The sequence below is a fragment of the Trichosurus vulpecula genome, chromosome 6, assembly GCF_011100635.1.
Source record: "Trichosurus vulpecula isolate mTriVul1 chromosome 6, mTriVul1.pri, whole genome shotgun sequence".
Taxonomy (NCBI): domain Eukaryota; kingdom Metazoa; phylum Chordata; class Mammalia; order Diprotodontia; family Phalangeridae; genus Trichosurus; species Trichosurus vulpecula.
The window spans coordinates 229,461,272-229,475,025 of NC_050578.1; the positions used below are offsets into that span (position 1 = coordinate 229,461,272).

Sequence of the window (13,754 nt, forward strand, 5' to 3'; positions counted from 1 at the left end):
CACACACACACACACAATCTAGGTTGCCATTAGTCCATTAAGTAGCTCTGGGCCCATTTGTCCAATTCCAAACCCACTTATTTCTACTATTATCTAGCTCCTGTCCCACCATCTTGCCCACAAGATTTTCATGAGAGACTTCGTGGACTTCTTTGCTAAAATCCTTACTAAGACTATATTGTTCTCCAGATCTACCATTTTGCTAACCTCATCTTTAAAAAGTAATCAAGCAACATGATTTTAAAGACTTACTGGGCACTAGGGATACAAGGATCAAAAGGCAACAGTCCCTAGTCCTCTAGAAGCTTGTATTCTATTGGAGAAAATAAAACAGTACATATAAGTGAATACAAGATCCATACAAAGTAAATACAGGATGATTTCAGGGATGACAGGAGACACTGATAGTTGGGAGGTCATCAAGGATGGCCTCCTGTAGGAGGCGGTGTGTAAGCTGAGCTTTGGAAGAAGCTCAGGACTCGTAAGAGGCAGATGTGTGTGTGTGGGGGGGGGGGGGCGGTGTTAGAGTGAGTCTGTACAAAAGCACAGAGACTGGAAATAAAATACCTCGTGTGCAGAACAGCAATTTGGACAGTAGAGTGCATGAAGGGGAGTGATATGCATTAAGTCTGGAAAGAGAGGCTGAAGCTAGATTGCAAAGAACCGAGGAGTTTTCATTTGAGCCTAGAGGCAATGGGGAGTCACAAGGAATTTCTTGAGCAGAGGAGTGACATGATCAGACCTGCGCTTTAGGAATGTTACTTTGTTAGCTTATAAAGAAGATGGGTTGGAGAGGGTGGGAGACTTGAGGCAGGGAGACCAAGACAGAAGACTTTGTAGTCAATCTAGGAGGCAATAGAGAGCCACTGGAGCTTCTTAAGCTGTTTCTCCATCCCTTATCTTGAGCAGAAATTTGGCATTACATTTACTCATTCCATCTCCCATTGGTGGTTGGCATGCCTGCATTCATGGTACAAGTTACTCTCCTGGGTTTGCTTGGTTTGTATTCTCAATTCATACCATTCTTCTCATGATTCTCTGAATTAATTCTTCATATTCAGTATTTCTTGTACAGGAATAATTTTCCATGACAAGTCACATACCAACTGTGGTTTGTCCAGTCATTCTCAGCCATAGTCAGTGGGCATCCACTGGGTTGGATTTTTCCCAGGGTTTTTTTTGGGTTTTGTTTTGTTTTTGCTATCATAAATAGTATTGCTATGAATATTTTGGGGCTGGTAGAACCAAGCCCCAACTCTGCCCCACTCAAATCCTTCCTTGTAATAAAGAAAAAGAGTTAAGCAGTGCTTTTCCCATCAGATTTACTGAAGTCCAGTTTTTGAACTTCATTCCTCATTCAAGCCTCATTCCAGCCACATCTCGTGTATGTTGAAGGTTGTAGGAATGTGAGGCTGGGTGCCAAGGAATTCCAGTCTCTAGTCTTGGAGTCAATGATAAGGTTCAAGAGCCTGTCATCCTGTGGGTTAGCTTACTAGTGTTATTCAGATGGGTTTGTTAGAAGATGAATAATGTGTTAATTTTTTCAGTAGACTTTGAGGTCTGCCCTGACCCTTCTTAGGGAATGGACCCATTCGTGTTTGACTAATTAGGCATCTTGAGAAGACTGAAGGTCCCTATTTACTGGGAGAGTGGTCTGGGGAGGCTTTGGGGTTGGCATGGGGCCTGAAACATTTCCAAAGTTTGGTGATCTGATGTGTAGCCACTTTCTAGGAGAGTGACTCAGGAGTGACTGAGTGACAAGAGCAATGTTCTGTCCCCTTGTTCCCATTCTCAAGCAGTCCCGGCCTCTGACTTTCCTGCCAACATTCTCTCTGCGCCTTGCAGAGCCTTCACGCAGATATCGCTGAAGCCTGCTCCTGCCACCACCCCATGCCATTTTGTTTGCCCACATAGTGTTTGGCCCTGGGTATAGTTTTCATGGAGGTCTTCTTTTAAAAGTTTCTTCCTCGGTGGTGTCCCATTCATGTTGGACTTGCTGTGCTGGCAAGCTTGCCTTGCCCTGTGAGCTGCCCAAGGAGGCTGAACACCAGCACAATGGAAGAGGGCAGAAGACCCCAAGGAGGAGTGTGCACTTAGGGGCAGATGGCTGGGACCAGCCCTGAGTATTGGGAGGTGGGGGGCAGTGTCTGATTTGTTTTTTTCTGCATTTCCCATTCTCTCTTAGTTCATAGGGTGCATTGTAAGGACTATGGAAGGACAGAACATATTTTATGCCTCCTAGTTTCTTTGAATGGAACTTTTATGTGAAGAGATGGGACAGGAGGTAAAGTATGGGAACAGGGGACAGAGGATAGAGATAGGGCATAAAGGATAGAAGATAGGGAGAAGAGACAGAGGGGAGAGACTAGATTTGACATTTCAGTAGTGAAAGGAACTCCCAGGTGAGGGAATTCCATCTACCAATGCAGATTGCTCCACCACTTACAGTGTTGCCTAGTCTGTAACCAGTATGCATCCATATATGTCCCCCCTGTATGAACTTAACACATGGAGTGTTCCTGAAGCAAATATCTGTTGTTGAATTAGGGAAGGGCTTTGAATAAGTCTCTTGTCTATTTCCCTACTTCCTGCCTACTCTGACCTCCAGAACCCCCACCCCACCCCAATGAGTTATTAGCCAGAAGCCTTTTGGTTAGACAGACTCTATTTATTAGGGATTGAAGCAGGCTCAGGGGCACTGTGGTGTAGTCGCTGTAATAATGCTGGCTCACTGTTATTCAGGCATGCAGCTTAACAGCTTTTAAGCTTGAAACTTAATAAGCATTAAACTGCACTAGGACTTTTGGGACACCCTTGTCTAATGATCACTTGAAGGTTTGCAAAGAGCTTTATATGCATCGGCCCTTTTGATCCTCAGAGCCACTCTTGTGATGCAGGTGGCATTATCGTGCCTATTTTACTGATGAGGAAACTGAGGCTCAGAGGAGTTCAATGACTCAGTGGTGGTCATGTAACCAGTAAGTGTCTGAGGCAGGATTTGAGGTCTTCTTTGGGAATCTAGCACTTTATCTAGTAATAGCCTATTGTTATAATTCACCAGGCTCCCAACTGGACTTTGGGGCCCTGGGTAAATTGCTACCCATTTCTGGGCTTTAGTTTTCTCTTCTGTAATGAGATTGGACTTGTTAGTTAGGCTCTATGAGCCCTTCCTCTTGAGAGCAACTAGGTGGTAGAGTGGATGGAGAGTTGGACATGAAATGAGGAAGACCTCAGACTCCTGCTAACAGTGAGAAAGACCCTGGGCAAGTTACATAGAAGAGAAATACATGTGCCTTGGTTTCCTCATCTGGATTCTAAATCCCTTCCAGAGCTAAATCTGTGATCTTCCTCTGAGATGGCTCCATGTTGTTACAAGGCTCACTGCAATGCATGGGATTCCATTCCTTTTGGTTTGAAGTCCCCCTTGTTCCTTGCTGGGGGCCAGGGTGGGAGCTCATCTGTTGCTGCTTCTGTGTTTGTATGCCTCCCTCCCCTCCTGTCTGGTTTGCTTCTTCTCCCCCACCCCCACGCTCAACTGGCATCTCCCTGTCCTTTCCTTAAAAAATAAAACTTTCCTGTTGCTTTTCTTCTCTTTCACTCTTTCTTCTCTATCCCTCACTGCCTCCGTCACTGGGTAGATGACAGTAGGGAAAGTGTCTCAAGGAATAGTGGCAGTGGCTGAAGTTCTGGTCAATCTGTATATGAATGATCACAGACCCAAGCCCCAGGCTGCGTCTCCAGAGCGGGTAAGGCTGCCTCCCTTCTCCCTCTCCCACAGTAACCTCTCCCTTGAAACAAAGATGCTGCAAGGCCTTCATCCCCCACCCTGGCTGCTCTGCCTTGCACACTCTTAGAAGACTAGATTAGCAAGACAACCTTTAGCCCTGGCTTATTTTTTTTCCCACCTTGATTACCACGTCACTTGAAAAAGTAAGTGTGCCCCCAAACTGATGATTTTGATTGAATCCAGAGGACAGTAATGGACCAAGCATCTCTCCCACCCAATTCATCTGCTTCTTCAACTGAGGCCCCTCCTGGCTGGAATCACCAGGTATCACGTTATTCAAAACCACTAACTTGGTTTGAATCTAGAACTTCTTCCTTTCACCCTCCCTCCCACCATTACTAAGCTAACTGGTGTGCGTTTATCTCCTTTCCCCACCCCACCCCCCCATGGGCTCTGTGAACATAGCCCTCGATTGCTTAATACTAAGAAACTGCAGGTAATAAACCCTCACTTGGTTGGGTGTGTGTGTTTGTGTGTATGTATGAAGGTCTTGGGTTGAGCAAACTTTGCTTGCCTCCTATAAGTTACTAATGCACACTTCATTGGGACTGGAATGGAAAAATGTCACATTTCCCATTTGGTCATTTTTAGCTTGTCTTCCCTTGGAAAGCGTTGCTGTATGCTTTTCGTATTCACCAAGATGTTATTGAGGTCATGGGGAGGGAGAAAAGGCAGAGGGGCCCTGTGGATAGAAGATAAGAAGGCTTGGGTTCAAGCCTCGCTTTTGACATATACCGGCTGTCGGACTATGGGGAAGACACCACTTCTCAGTGTCACCAGACGACTCACAAAAACTATCCACTACAAGATGGGTGGCAGATCTCGTTGGAGAAGGGAAGTTCCACACCAGGAGTTCCCTCCTAATAAACTCTCAGGTCTAGGCAAAAAAAAAAAAAAAAAAAGAAAAAGAAGTGGGATTGGGGGTGGAGAACTTTTAAAAACAGTGATTATAGGAATCTTGGAGCAGACTCAGTTTGGAAAACTACACTGAAGTCTTGCCATACAGACACAGTGTTAGAGTGCCCTTGGCAGGAAAAAAAAGGACTTTTTTCTGAGCCTCTCCATTTGTGGAATCTTTCTCTGCCCTCTGCAGTGATGGGGCAAGATGCTGCAGTGGGCTGAGCCTTGGGCTGCAGAGGCAGTAGACCTGGCTTCCAGAGCTTGCTCGACTGCTCCCTTCTGATCTCATTGTACATGAGCCCCTTCCTTTGGGCGAAGGGGAGGCTCAGTTTCCTCACCCGTGAAGTGCAGGAGTTAGACTAAGATGGCATCTCGGAAGTTCTTCATCAGCTTTAAACCATGGGTTCTTGCAAGCCTGGCCTGCATGCCAAGACATCTTGGGTTTTTGCTGGCATTAATGATTGCAATCTGGGACTTTTCTCCTCTGACTAGCTGTTTTTCTCCCTCCTTCTCCTATGTCCCCAGGGATCTTTGAGAAAAGAATTCCCCCAGAACCTGGGAGGAAGCGACATCTGCTATTTCTGTAAGAGGCGTGTGTATGTGATGGAGCGCCTGAGCGCCGAGGGCCACTTCTTTCACAGGGAATGCTTCAGATGTGAGATCTGCTCCACCACGCTTCGCCTGGCTGTCTATGCCTTTGATGCGGATGAAGGTAAACCCTTGGAGTGGTCACCTTAGAGGGCACCATCCTAGGGAATTCCAGTGTTGGGGAGAGAGGAACCTGAGCCCTTACAGCCCATAGACAAGTAGGTCTGTGGTCTTATGGGTCCTTCTCCTGGAAGGAACTTCCCCTGGGCCTTGGCCCAGGAGCTTCCTGAGGACTCCAATTGCATCGAGCTGGATGGAGCATGTCTATGGTCTCTGTTTATGCCTGCCTTAAACTGTTACCAGTTTACAGATGCCTGCTCAAGTCACTTAACTGCATGGGGCCCGCTCTCTAAAACTATGTGTTGTAGAGAATATGGCAGGCTGCACTGGTAGAGATGCTTCATTCAGAAGTTCCCAATATCACCAAAATGACAGGTCCAGTCCCTAGGTCCAGTCTCTTTATCTCCTCCAAAGAAGGAAGACCTGGGTTCCAAGATCACCTGCAGATAATTATTAGCTGTGGAACCCCAGAGAAAGTCAGCAAACTTCTCTTGGCTTTCGTTCTTATTGTACAGAATGAATGAATTAGACTAGATGGCCTTTGAAGGTCCCTTCCAAAGCTCTAGGTCCATGGTCCCATGAAGGGAGGGTTAAGATTGGGCCTTCTCAGGGAAACTGAGTGGGCTCTCTGTCTATAGTTTTAGGTTTTGGTGGTTGTGTTTTTAAGCCTAGCTAAGATGTAGTTTGGGAGGCTACTCTGTCCTTTATGCCATCCATGATCCTATCCCTAGGAATAGCATCTCCAAATTTTTATAACAAAGAAGGACCTGAAGTTCAGGGTCACATCATTCTTCTGTTCACTGGTATTGATTCTGTTCTCCAGTGAATCAAAGTGGAAGACCTTGCCTTCCAGGGTGGGTAAAAAAAAATGATAGACTGGTATTGGCTGAGAAGAGAGGAAGATACATTGAGTAGATGTTACATGTAGGTAGAAGAATGTTACGAGCAAAGCCATAGAAGAAGGAATAAATAGAATGTGCCAGGAAGGTGACTGGCTCTAAAGTCTAGCCAAGCCAAAATAGGGGCAGCTAGTTACTGGGGATACAAAAGATAAAAATGAAAACAGGCCTTGCCTGCCCTTATAAAAATTAGTAGTAATAGTAACAGTAGGAGGAAGAGGAGTAGAAGTAGCAGCAGCAACAGTGACTACCATTTATATGATGCTTTAAGGTTTCCAAAGTGCTTTACATGTTATCTTATTTAAAGTCCTTACAATTGACTAGGGAGGATACAACTCATCCACAAGTGAATCGATACAATGTAAATTGAAGAGGGAAAGAGCAAAAGCAGCCTTGGAGAGCCGTGGACCATGGGAGAGGCACTACAGGACGGCACAAGGCCAAGTGTCTTGATTTTCAAAGTAGGGAAGAGAGTAGAGCCTGAAGACTGAAGGCCAATGAGCTTGACTTTGATTCTTGGCAAAATTCTCAATCATGTTATGAAAGGGAGAGTTCCTGGTCACCTAGAAAAAGAAACCATGACCACAGAGAGTTAACAATGGCTTCCTCAAGAGCAGGACATGCCAGACTAACCACATTTCTGTTTTGGATAGGATTACTATACTGGTAAATGAGGGAAATGCTGTGGGTATAGTCTAACCAGATTTTGGCAAAACATTTGATAGTCTTTCATGTTCTTCCTGCAGACAAGATGGAAAGGAGAGAGCTAGATTTTAGTCTAGTTAGGTGCATTCAGACTAGGTTGAATGAAAGGCATTGCAGTGTTGTGGATTAGATAAAACCTGGTGACTTGGAGACAAAAAAAATCCCACTTCATGCACTCACCAGTAAAACCCTAGGCAAGTCACATTTTGTTGGGTCTCAGTTTCCTGATCTGTACAGTGAGAGCGGTGGGCTTGATCAGGCGCCCTCCAGCTCTAAATCTGTGATCTCATCAATGACCAAACAGAGAGTAACCATTAGTGTTTCTATTTGGAAGGAGATCTCCGGTGCAGCATTCTAGAGTTTGGTGCTGTCCTATTTAATATTTCTATCAAAGAGTTGTCATCTTCCCATTTGGATTATTTCTTTACAGGTAAATTTTACTGCAAAGCTCATTTCATTCACTGTAGAACCAACAGTAAGCAAAGGAAGAGACGAGCAGAATTGAAGAGACAGGAAGAGGTAAGTTTTTTTCTGTGAAATACCTCTAACATAGGGAGGAGTCAGTGTCCGTGATCAGAAGGCTTTTCTCTGTGACCCCTAGAGATGGCCACCTTGAAGCCTTTTTCAGTTCACCTGAGAGCAGCCCAGGGAGGAGGTAGGACTTTTGATAGGAACAAGTGAGTGATAAGGTATAAAATCTATTGTGGCGTCTTCATTGTTTTGGGCCTTCTAGGATCTCTGAGCCCAGATTGAACCCAAATGCTGCCTCCACTTGCCTTCTGTCTAAGAAACCATATACCTTACATTCCCCAATAAATAATCTCACATAAGCAAAGTCCCTGGGAGTAGACCTGAGGACAAATCATCATGGGACTATCTCTTGTCTATATGTCATTCACTTTCTTGGCCTGGCCTACACCTTTGGGGAAGGTCCACCTACCCTATTTCGTCTCTTCAAAATATCCATTTATTTTCTCACTTACATGTAAAAATATTTTAACATTCTTTGTTTTTAAATTTTGAGTTCCAAATTCTCTCCCTCCCTCTCCCCTCCTTGGGAAGGCAAGCAATATGATATAGATTATTCATGGAAAACATTTCCAGATTAGCCATGTTGCAAAAAAAATGCAGACCAAAAAAACCCAAGAAAAATAAAGTTTAAAAAAGTGTGTGTCAATCTACTTACAGTCTGCTCTAACTGTAATGCTCTCTTCAGAAGGCTTTTCATTCCTGTTTCCATAACACCCTTTTCTACAGCATATTGCCCAAGATGTGTAATCTACCCTTCCTCACAGATCCAGAAGGAGACAGTAAGGGATACAGAGAGGGAGGGAGGAAAAGGACATTGAAATCTTTCTGGCTCACCTAGTGTAGATGGTTGCTCAGGCCCAGGAAAGATGAGGAGGAGATATTTCTAAGACCTAAGTTGTTTTTTTTTCTCCTAAGTTGAAACACACCTTAAGTTTAGTTACCTAGATGTTTTATGAATTAAGAAAGGCCTTCATGTATAGACTGTATCTTAGTACCCCTCACTGAACTTCTGGCCCTCAGATTCCTCATTTTTTAAATGAGGAAATTGGACTGGATGACCTGTAAAGGCATTGCTACTCTAAATCTATGAGCCTATGGATATTTTAATGTTGCCTAAAAGTCAGTTTTGCCGAGTCAGTTTCATATTCATATTTTCAGAAGGGTCTTAGGTGGTTTGGCCCATGGCCCGTCTTCATTGACTCTGAAGACCTTCCATCTGTCTGAGAGTCTCCTCTGTATGACTCAGGAATCAACACTTCTCTTTGTTCTGTTTCTAAGGAGGAAGCCAAGGAGAAACAGCAGGAAGCCAAGTGGCCAGACCCTTCCCCTGAAATTCTTGGTCCTGCTGTCACCAGCCGAGAAGCCAGCCCGCCAGGTATCATGACTTCCTTCTTTAGGAAAGTGCTATGCTGGCCCGTTAGGGTGACAAGGGATCTGCTTGCCATTCCCAGAAGCCTCTATAACAGGATACATGGGTTTCTGCATGAGACCGCCCTCCATTTCAGGGACAATGCTTACAACTACTGTTATATGTATGAACTCCTGAGCCTTGGGGTACCCCTCCTCTATGTGCTTTTCGAGGTCCTGACGGACATGTACAGAGAATCAGAGTCCCCTCTCCAGGGTGTACATGATTGGGTGCAACGATCCCTCTCAGTCAAACTCAGCTGAAGCTTATCGTATGCACTATTTTTATCCCCAATATACTCTCCCGTGAAGTGCCTGTGATATTCCAAAGTGTACAATTGTAGTATTTTTGCAGTTTGCTAGTGCTCCGAATTTCAATCAAGTTAGATACACATGCAGAGAGCCCATCCTCCTCAGCCTTGTCCAAGGAACATGGCAGAGGGAGATGTCCTTGTGGCGCCAATGTGTGGGACTTACATGAAGGATGTTTTGATAGCCTTGTATTCTTTTTACCATGATAATGAGCCATATTTCTGGGTTTACATTTCAAGATTTAATAGACAAGACAGAACCTTTTTTTTCTAAAAGGTTTTTTTTTAATTTTAATGTTGGGGTAGGTTTGATGGGGTGGGGGGAAGGAGGGTGTTATGTTGGGGAACTGGGGATTTGTCACTTGGGGTGGTTTTTAGCTTTGCCGTAGATTATAAGCTTTACCACTTGTGCAGATGATGATGTGAGACTTTTAAAATAACACCTCATAAATGAACATACCACCTCTTAGCCAGTGGCTTCAATTTACTTGTCTACACTGGGCAGTTGTTGTTTTTTTTTTTAAATGCTCCTAAATCATTGAAGAATAAGAATGTGGATGAGCAGCATGTAATTAAAATAGTGTGGTCCAAGAGCTCAGTGGGACAGTAGCAATAAACTGTTCTCTCAGAATTAGAAAGATTTGCTTTCCTCCTTGTTTTTACTTGAAATACCAGATTTTTTTCACTCCCCAAACCCCAACATGTCCGTACACAGAAGCAGCAAATGAATTAATGTTGCAGGGACTAATTATTGGTGCCCAAACATCCCCTAGCATCCCAGTCAGGAATTATCCATATAATAATAATATGGAGAAATATGTGGAAGGGGCCATTTTCTGCTGTTTGCGCTTGACCCTATCTGACTACCCCCTACCCCTGAGCACAGACTGGTTAGAGACAGTAAAGCCAAGCTACAGGCAGATCCCTGGCTCTGAGGGTTAGGACCTGAGCCCAGGCACCTTCTGGCATCACATCTACCGGTGCAGGGACCAGTTGGAATCAGAGTCATCAGTCTTTGGGGGGCAAGTGGGCCAAGAGCAGAGAAGCCAAACCCCAGCCTTACAGCTAGAAAATAAATGCCAGCCCAAATTCTGTCACTGAATGCAGATCCTGTGATATACGCTTGTGGATGGTACAGTGTCAGGGAGTGGGCTCCTATGCAGGCAATATCTGTCCTCAGGTTCAAGGAGGAGTTTCATTAAGAGGCAGGCTGATATAATGGAGAGAGTGTTGGACTTGGAGTTGGAGGGATCTGAGTTCAAATGCTGCCCCAGATATTTACTAGCTACACGACCCTGCATGATAAAATGAAGGAGTTGGATTTGATGACATATGTTTCCTTCCAGCTTTAAGGAGATGACTATCTCACCATGTTTATTTAGGGAAAGACTGATTATGTCCTGTGGTCTGGAGGAAACCTTAATATACTGTCTTTATAGACAAAGTAAGATGTGGAGTTGAGGTACATTAGTAGGATTCTTGCCCATAAATTCACTTGGGAAGAAAAGTGCTTGGGGCCTTAACTAGGTGTTTTAAATTGGCTGTCAGCATTACTCAAACTGTTGAGAAAGTTAAACAGCCCCTGTGGTCCATTTTGCCTGTGTAGACACAGTGCCTGGTCCATGGTAGACACTTAGTAAAAACTTGTTGATTGGTAGGTTGGTTGAGTCAGAGTGGATCCTCTTAATGCTAAGTCCTTTCCCATCCTTATTTTCCCAAGTTAATAATGCTGCTCTAAGCCCGGTTGGATTTTCTTTTAACTCTATATCTGAAGTTAACTTCTATTTGGAGACCTGGGAGACTTTGTAAGTTTTAGAAATTAGAAAGCCTAATTGGCTTCCTTAGGTCTCCCGTAAAGACTCCGAAGATCTTATGGGAGAATGAGGGGGCTGGCAGTCTTGTGGAGTCTGTGGCCAAATCTTAGCTACCGGGGCCAAGACTATTACTAGCCTCTGACTGATGGAAGCAATGGTCCTATCCAGTTTGTATGAGGGCTTCTGAGTTATAGGGAGGACCTTTCACTTGCTGCACATCTGGGAGCTACCAGAACCACACAACTGTTTGGCTTAGGGATTTCAAAAACTGTTCATTCTCAAGGTGACAATGCACACCCCTTTTTCGAGGGTACGCTGCTCTTCCAGACTCTTATCCGCATTCCATCTTGAAAATCACCGTGTAGTTAAAGTGTTTCATGGACGGCTCATTCCTAAAGGCTTATTTTTTTTTTCTAAGTCTCATTTATAGCAATAAGAGAGCTATTCTAAACTGTCACATACTGAGCCAAGTGGTGAGATGTGAAATTACAATGTAGTGGGAATTACAAGACCCTGTAATGTATGTTCACTCCAAGAAATGAACCTCCTGGTGAGGAAGCCAGAAATATTCTAGATATACTTGGGGTGGGGTGCTTTAGAATTCAGAACATAGGTGGGAATAAGTGAAAAAAAAGCATTGCCAAGAAATTAATTCCAGAGGGCTATTGGGGGAGATTTTTGTTGGCATTTTATAACTACCGTGTGCAGGTATCAAAAATAAATGCAATGTTTAGCTATCATTTGAGGTCCGGGCTGAGATCTTAATATCTATTTATTTAGCAAGCATTTATGAAGCACCCTCCATATACTAAGCATTGTTGCAAGGTGCTAGAGATAGAGAGGCAGAAAATGAGATAATGCCTGCCCTCCAGGAGCTTCTATTCATCAGAAAGGTTCATATCTTGAAGAAATAGTAAGGTTTGACTTGGAGGAAATTTCACTCTTGTAATGACTTCCAGCATTTCTAAACTGCTTTGGTTCTTGCCTCTCTCCCAACTAAACTCTCTCTTCTTTCTCTCTTTCCAACGTCTCACTCCTGTCTTCAGTTCTTTACAACATTCCAGTGTTACCACCTATCCTTGGCTGACACCTTTCTGCTCTGAGGTGACTGGTCTTCCTGCCAATTGTGAGCACCCACTATTAACCCCAAATATGCTTCAAGGGCAGCTTTATCCTTCCTTCTTCCCCCCAACAGCATTGATTGGAACAGACTAGAGCGCCTACTATTGGAATGAATGAATGGATGCTTGGGTGTGGCCAATTAATAGCATGGTACAGGGTGGGATTCAATACCAGTGGCTTGTTATGCTTCCCCAGCCCCCCTGGCATTGCATGTCAATGTTTTTGCATGCTCTCCTAATCCAGCCAACCATGTTGTAATACCACAACCAACCTACCTTCCTTGAAGGTACTAACCCTGCCTGTGTGAGACAGGGCCAGTAGAGAGATCTCCACCGTTGTTTAGAAAGGCCTAGCTTTTTGAGAAGCCTCTATACAACGGTGATTGCAGTCCCATCTTAGCCGTCTTCCTAAGCCACAGACGGGGCCTTGGGGATCTTGCGTACTTCCTTCATGGACACAAGGCTTTGTCATGGATGGAGCTTTTCCACTATAGCTAAGAAAAACTAAGATGGCCCAGGAAGCTTAGTCCAGAGCAACAGGCCTCAAAGGCCAATGGAATGCTGTTAAGGACACGGTCAGGCCACATCTGGCAGCAGCTGGGCTAATAAGCCTGGAACCTCCTCAAGGTCCTTACAAAAGGCCATTTCCCTGCCAATGTATTCATTTGTGGCGGCAGAGCAACAATGTGAACGTGCTCTTTTTGAAACGAATTGAGCTGCTCTCTTAAAGGCAGAGAGCCAGGCCTTCCTCAACCCTGCTTTGTGTGAATACCTGTCCCCGCCTGTCCTTACTAGGAAATACATCACTGCTTCCAAGGTCCTTTGAGGACATGCATGTTAGCCCTGGATGGGCTTTTGGCCTGGTTCCACCTTTTCAAACTGTCAGCTGGTGCTACCTTCCTCTCATTTATCTTCCGTTGCAGAGTCCTCTTCTCTCTAAAGAATGCCAACCAAAGATTCTGTCCTCCTCATCTGCAACCTTTCTAGCTTCCCAACCCTCCTGTGACATATTTTATGACCTTTGGTGACTTTGAGACATGTTCTGTAATTAACTGTTCACACAGAACCCTGTATTTTGCACACCCTGAACGTTGTTTAGTTTTATTTATGGTATTTGATGCTGTAAATGAAAATAAATGTGTTTCTTTGTAAACCTCAGTGTTTCCTCTCTTCCTTTTGAAGTGGGATTTTTTATCCTAAAGACATGGATCCATGGATAGATTCTGGGCTTCAGCCTTCCCTTAAGCTGCTGAGGGCATCACCTGCACTCGCTGGGACCTTGGACTCTTGGGGCTATGCTGGGGCATTTAACAAAGGAAATATTACCCCAAGGTAATATTTGGGCATTGTTACCAATGTTCTTAACAGGGCACTTTCCTCTCTTTCTTCACATCTTATCCTTTCCTACTGTCAACATTGGATATACTGTTTGGTTGGTAGTAGATCTTATGCTCTCTTGGTATTAGGTTCAGCAAAGCCATTTATGCCCAGGCTGTATTGGTAGTTGGCCTGTCCCCATTATCACCCCAGCTTTGTTTACTACCAGCAGGAGAGGTATGCTGTTAATACTC

The 13,754-nt window shown here is 44.4% G+C and overlaps 1 protein-coding gene across 8 annotated transcripts in view; it reads left to right on the top strand.

Moving 5' to 3' along the window:
• The window catches only part of MICAL2 (microtubule associated monooxygenase, calponin and LIM domain containing 2), a 161,792-nt gene extending 148,456 nt beyond the window's left edge, over positions 1–13,336 (top strand). For 3 of the 8 annotated variants that reach the window (XM_036762439.1, XM_036762441.1, XM_036762440.1), the window contains exons 22-27: positions 3,639–3,746; positions 3,971–4,051; positions 5,213–5,399; positions 7,430–7,518; positions 8,809–8,905; positions 12,109–13,336. In XM_036762439.1, coding sequence (XP_036618334.1) covers positions 3,639–3,746; positions 3,971–4,051; positions 5,213–5,399; positions 7,430–7,518; positions 8,809–8,905; positions 12,109–12,149 — 603 coding nt within the window. In that variant the 3' untranslated portion in view covers positions 12,150–13,336. The remainder of the gene's footprint in view (positions 1–3,638; positions 3,747–3,970; positions 4,052–5,212; positions 5,400–7,429; positions 7,519–8,808; positions 8,906–12,108) is intronic. The other 5 variants (XM_036762443.1, XM_036762442.1, XM_036762444.1 and 2 more) reach the window with 5 other exon arrangements.
• The last annotated feature ends 418 nt before the right edge of the window (positions 13,337–13,754 follow it).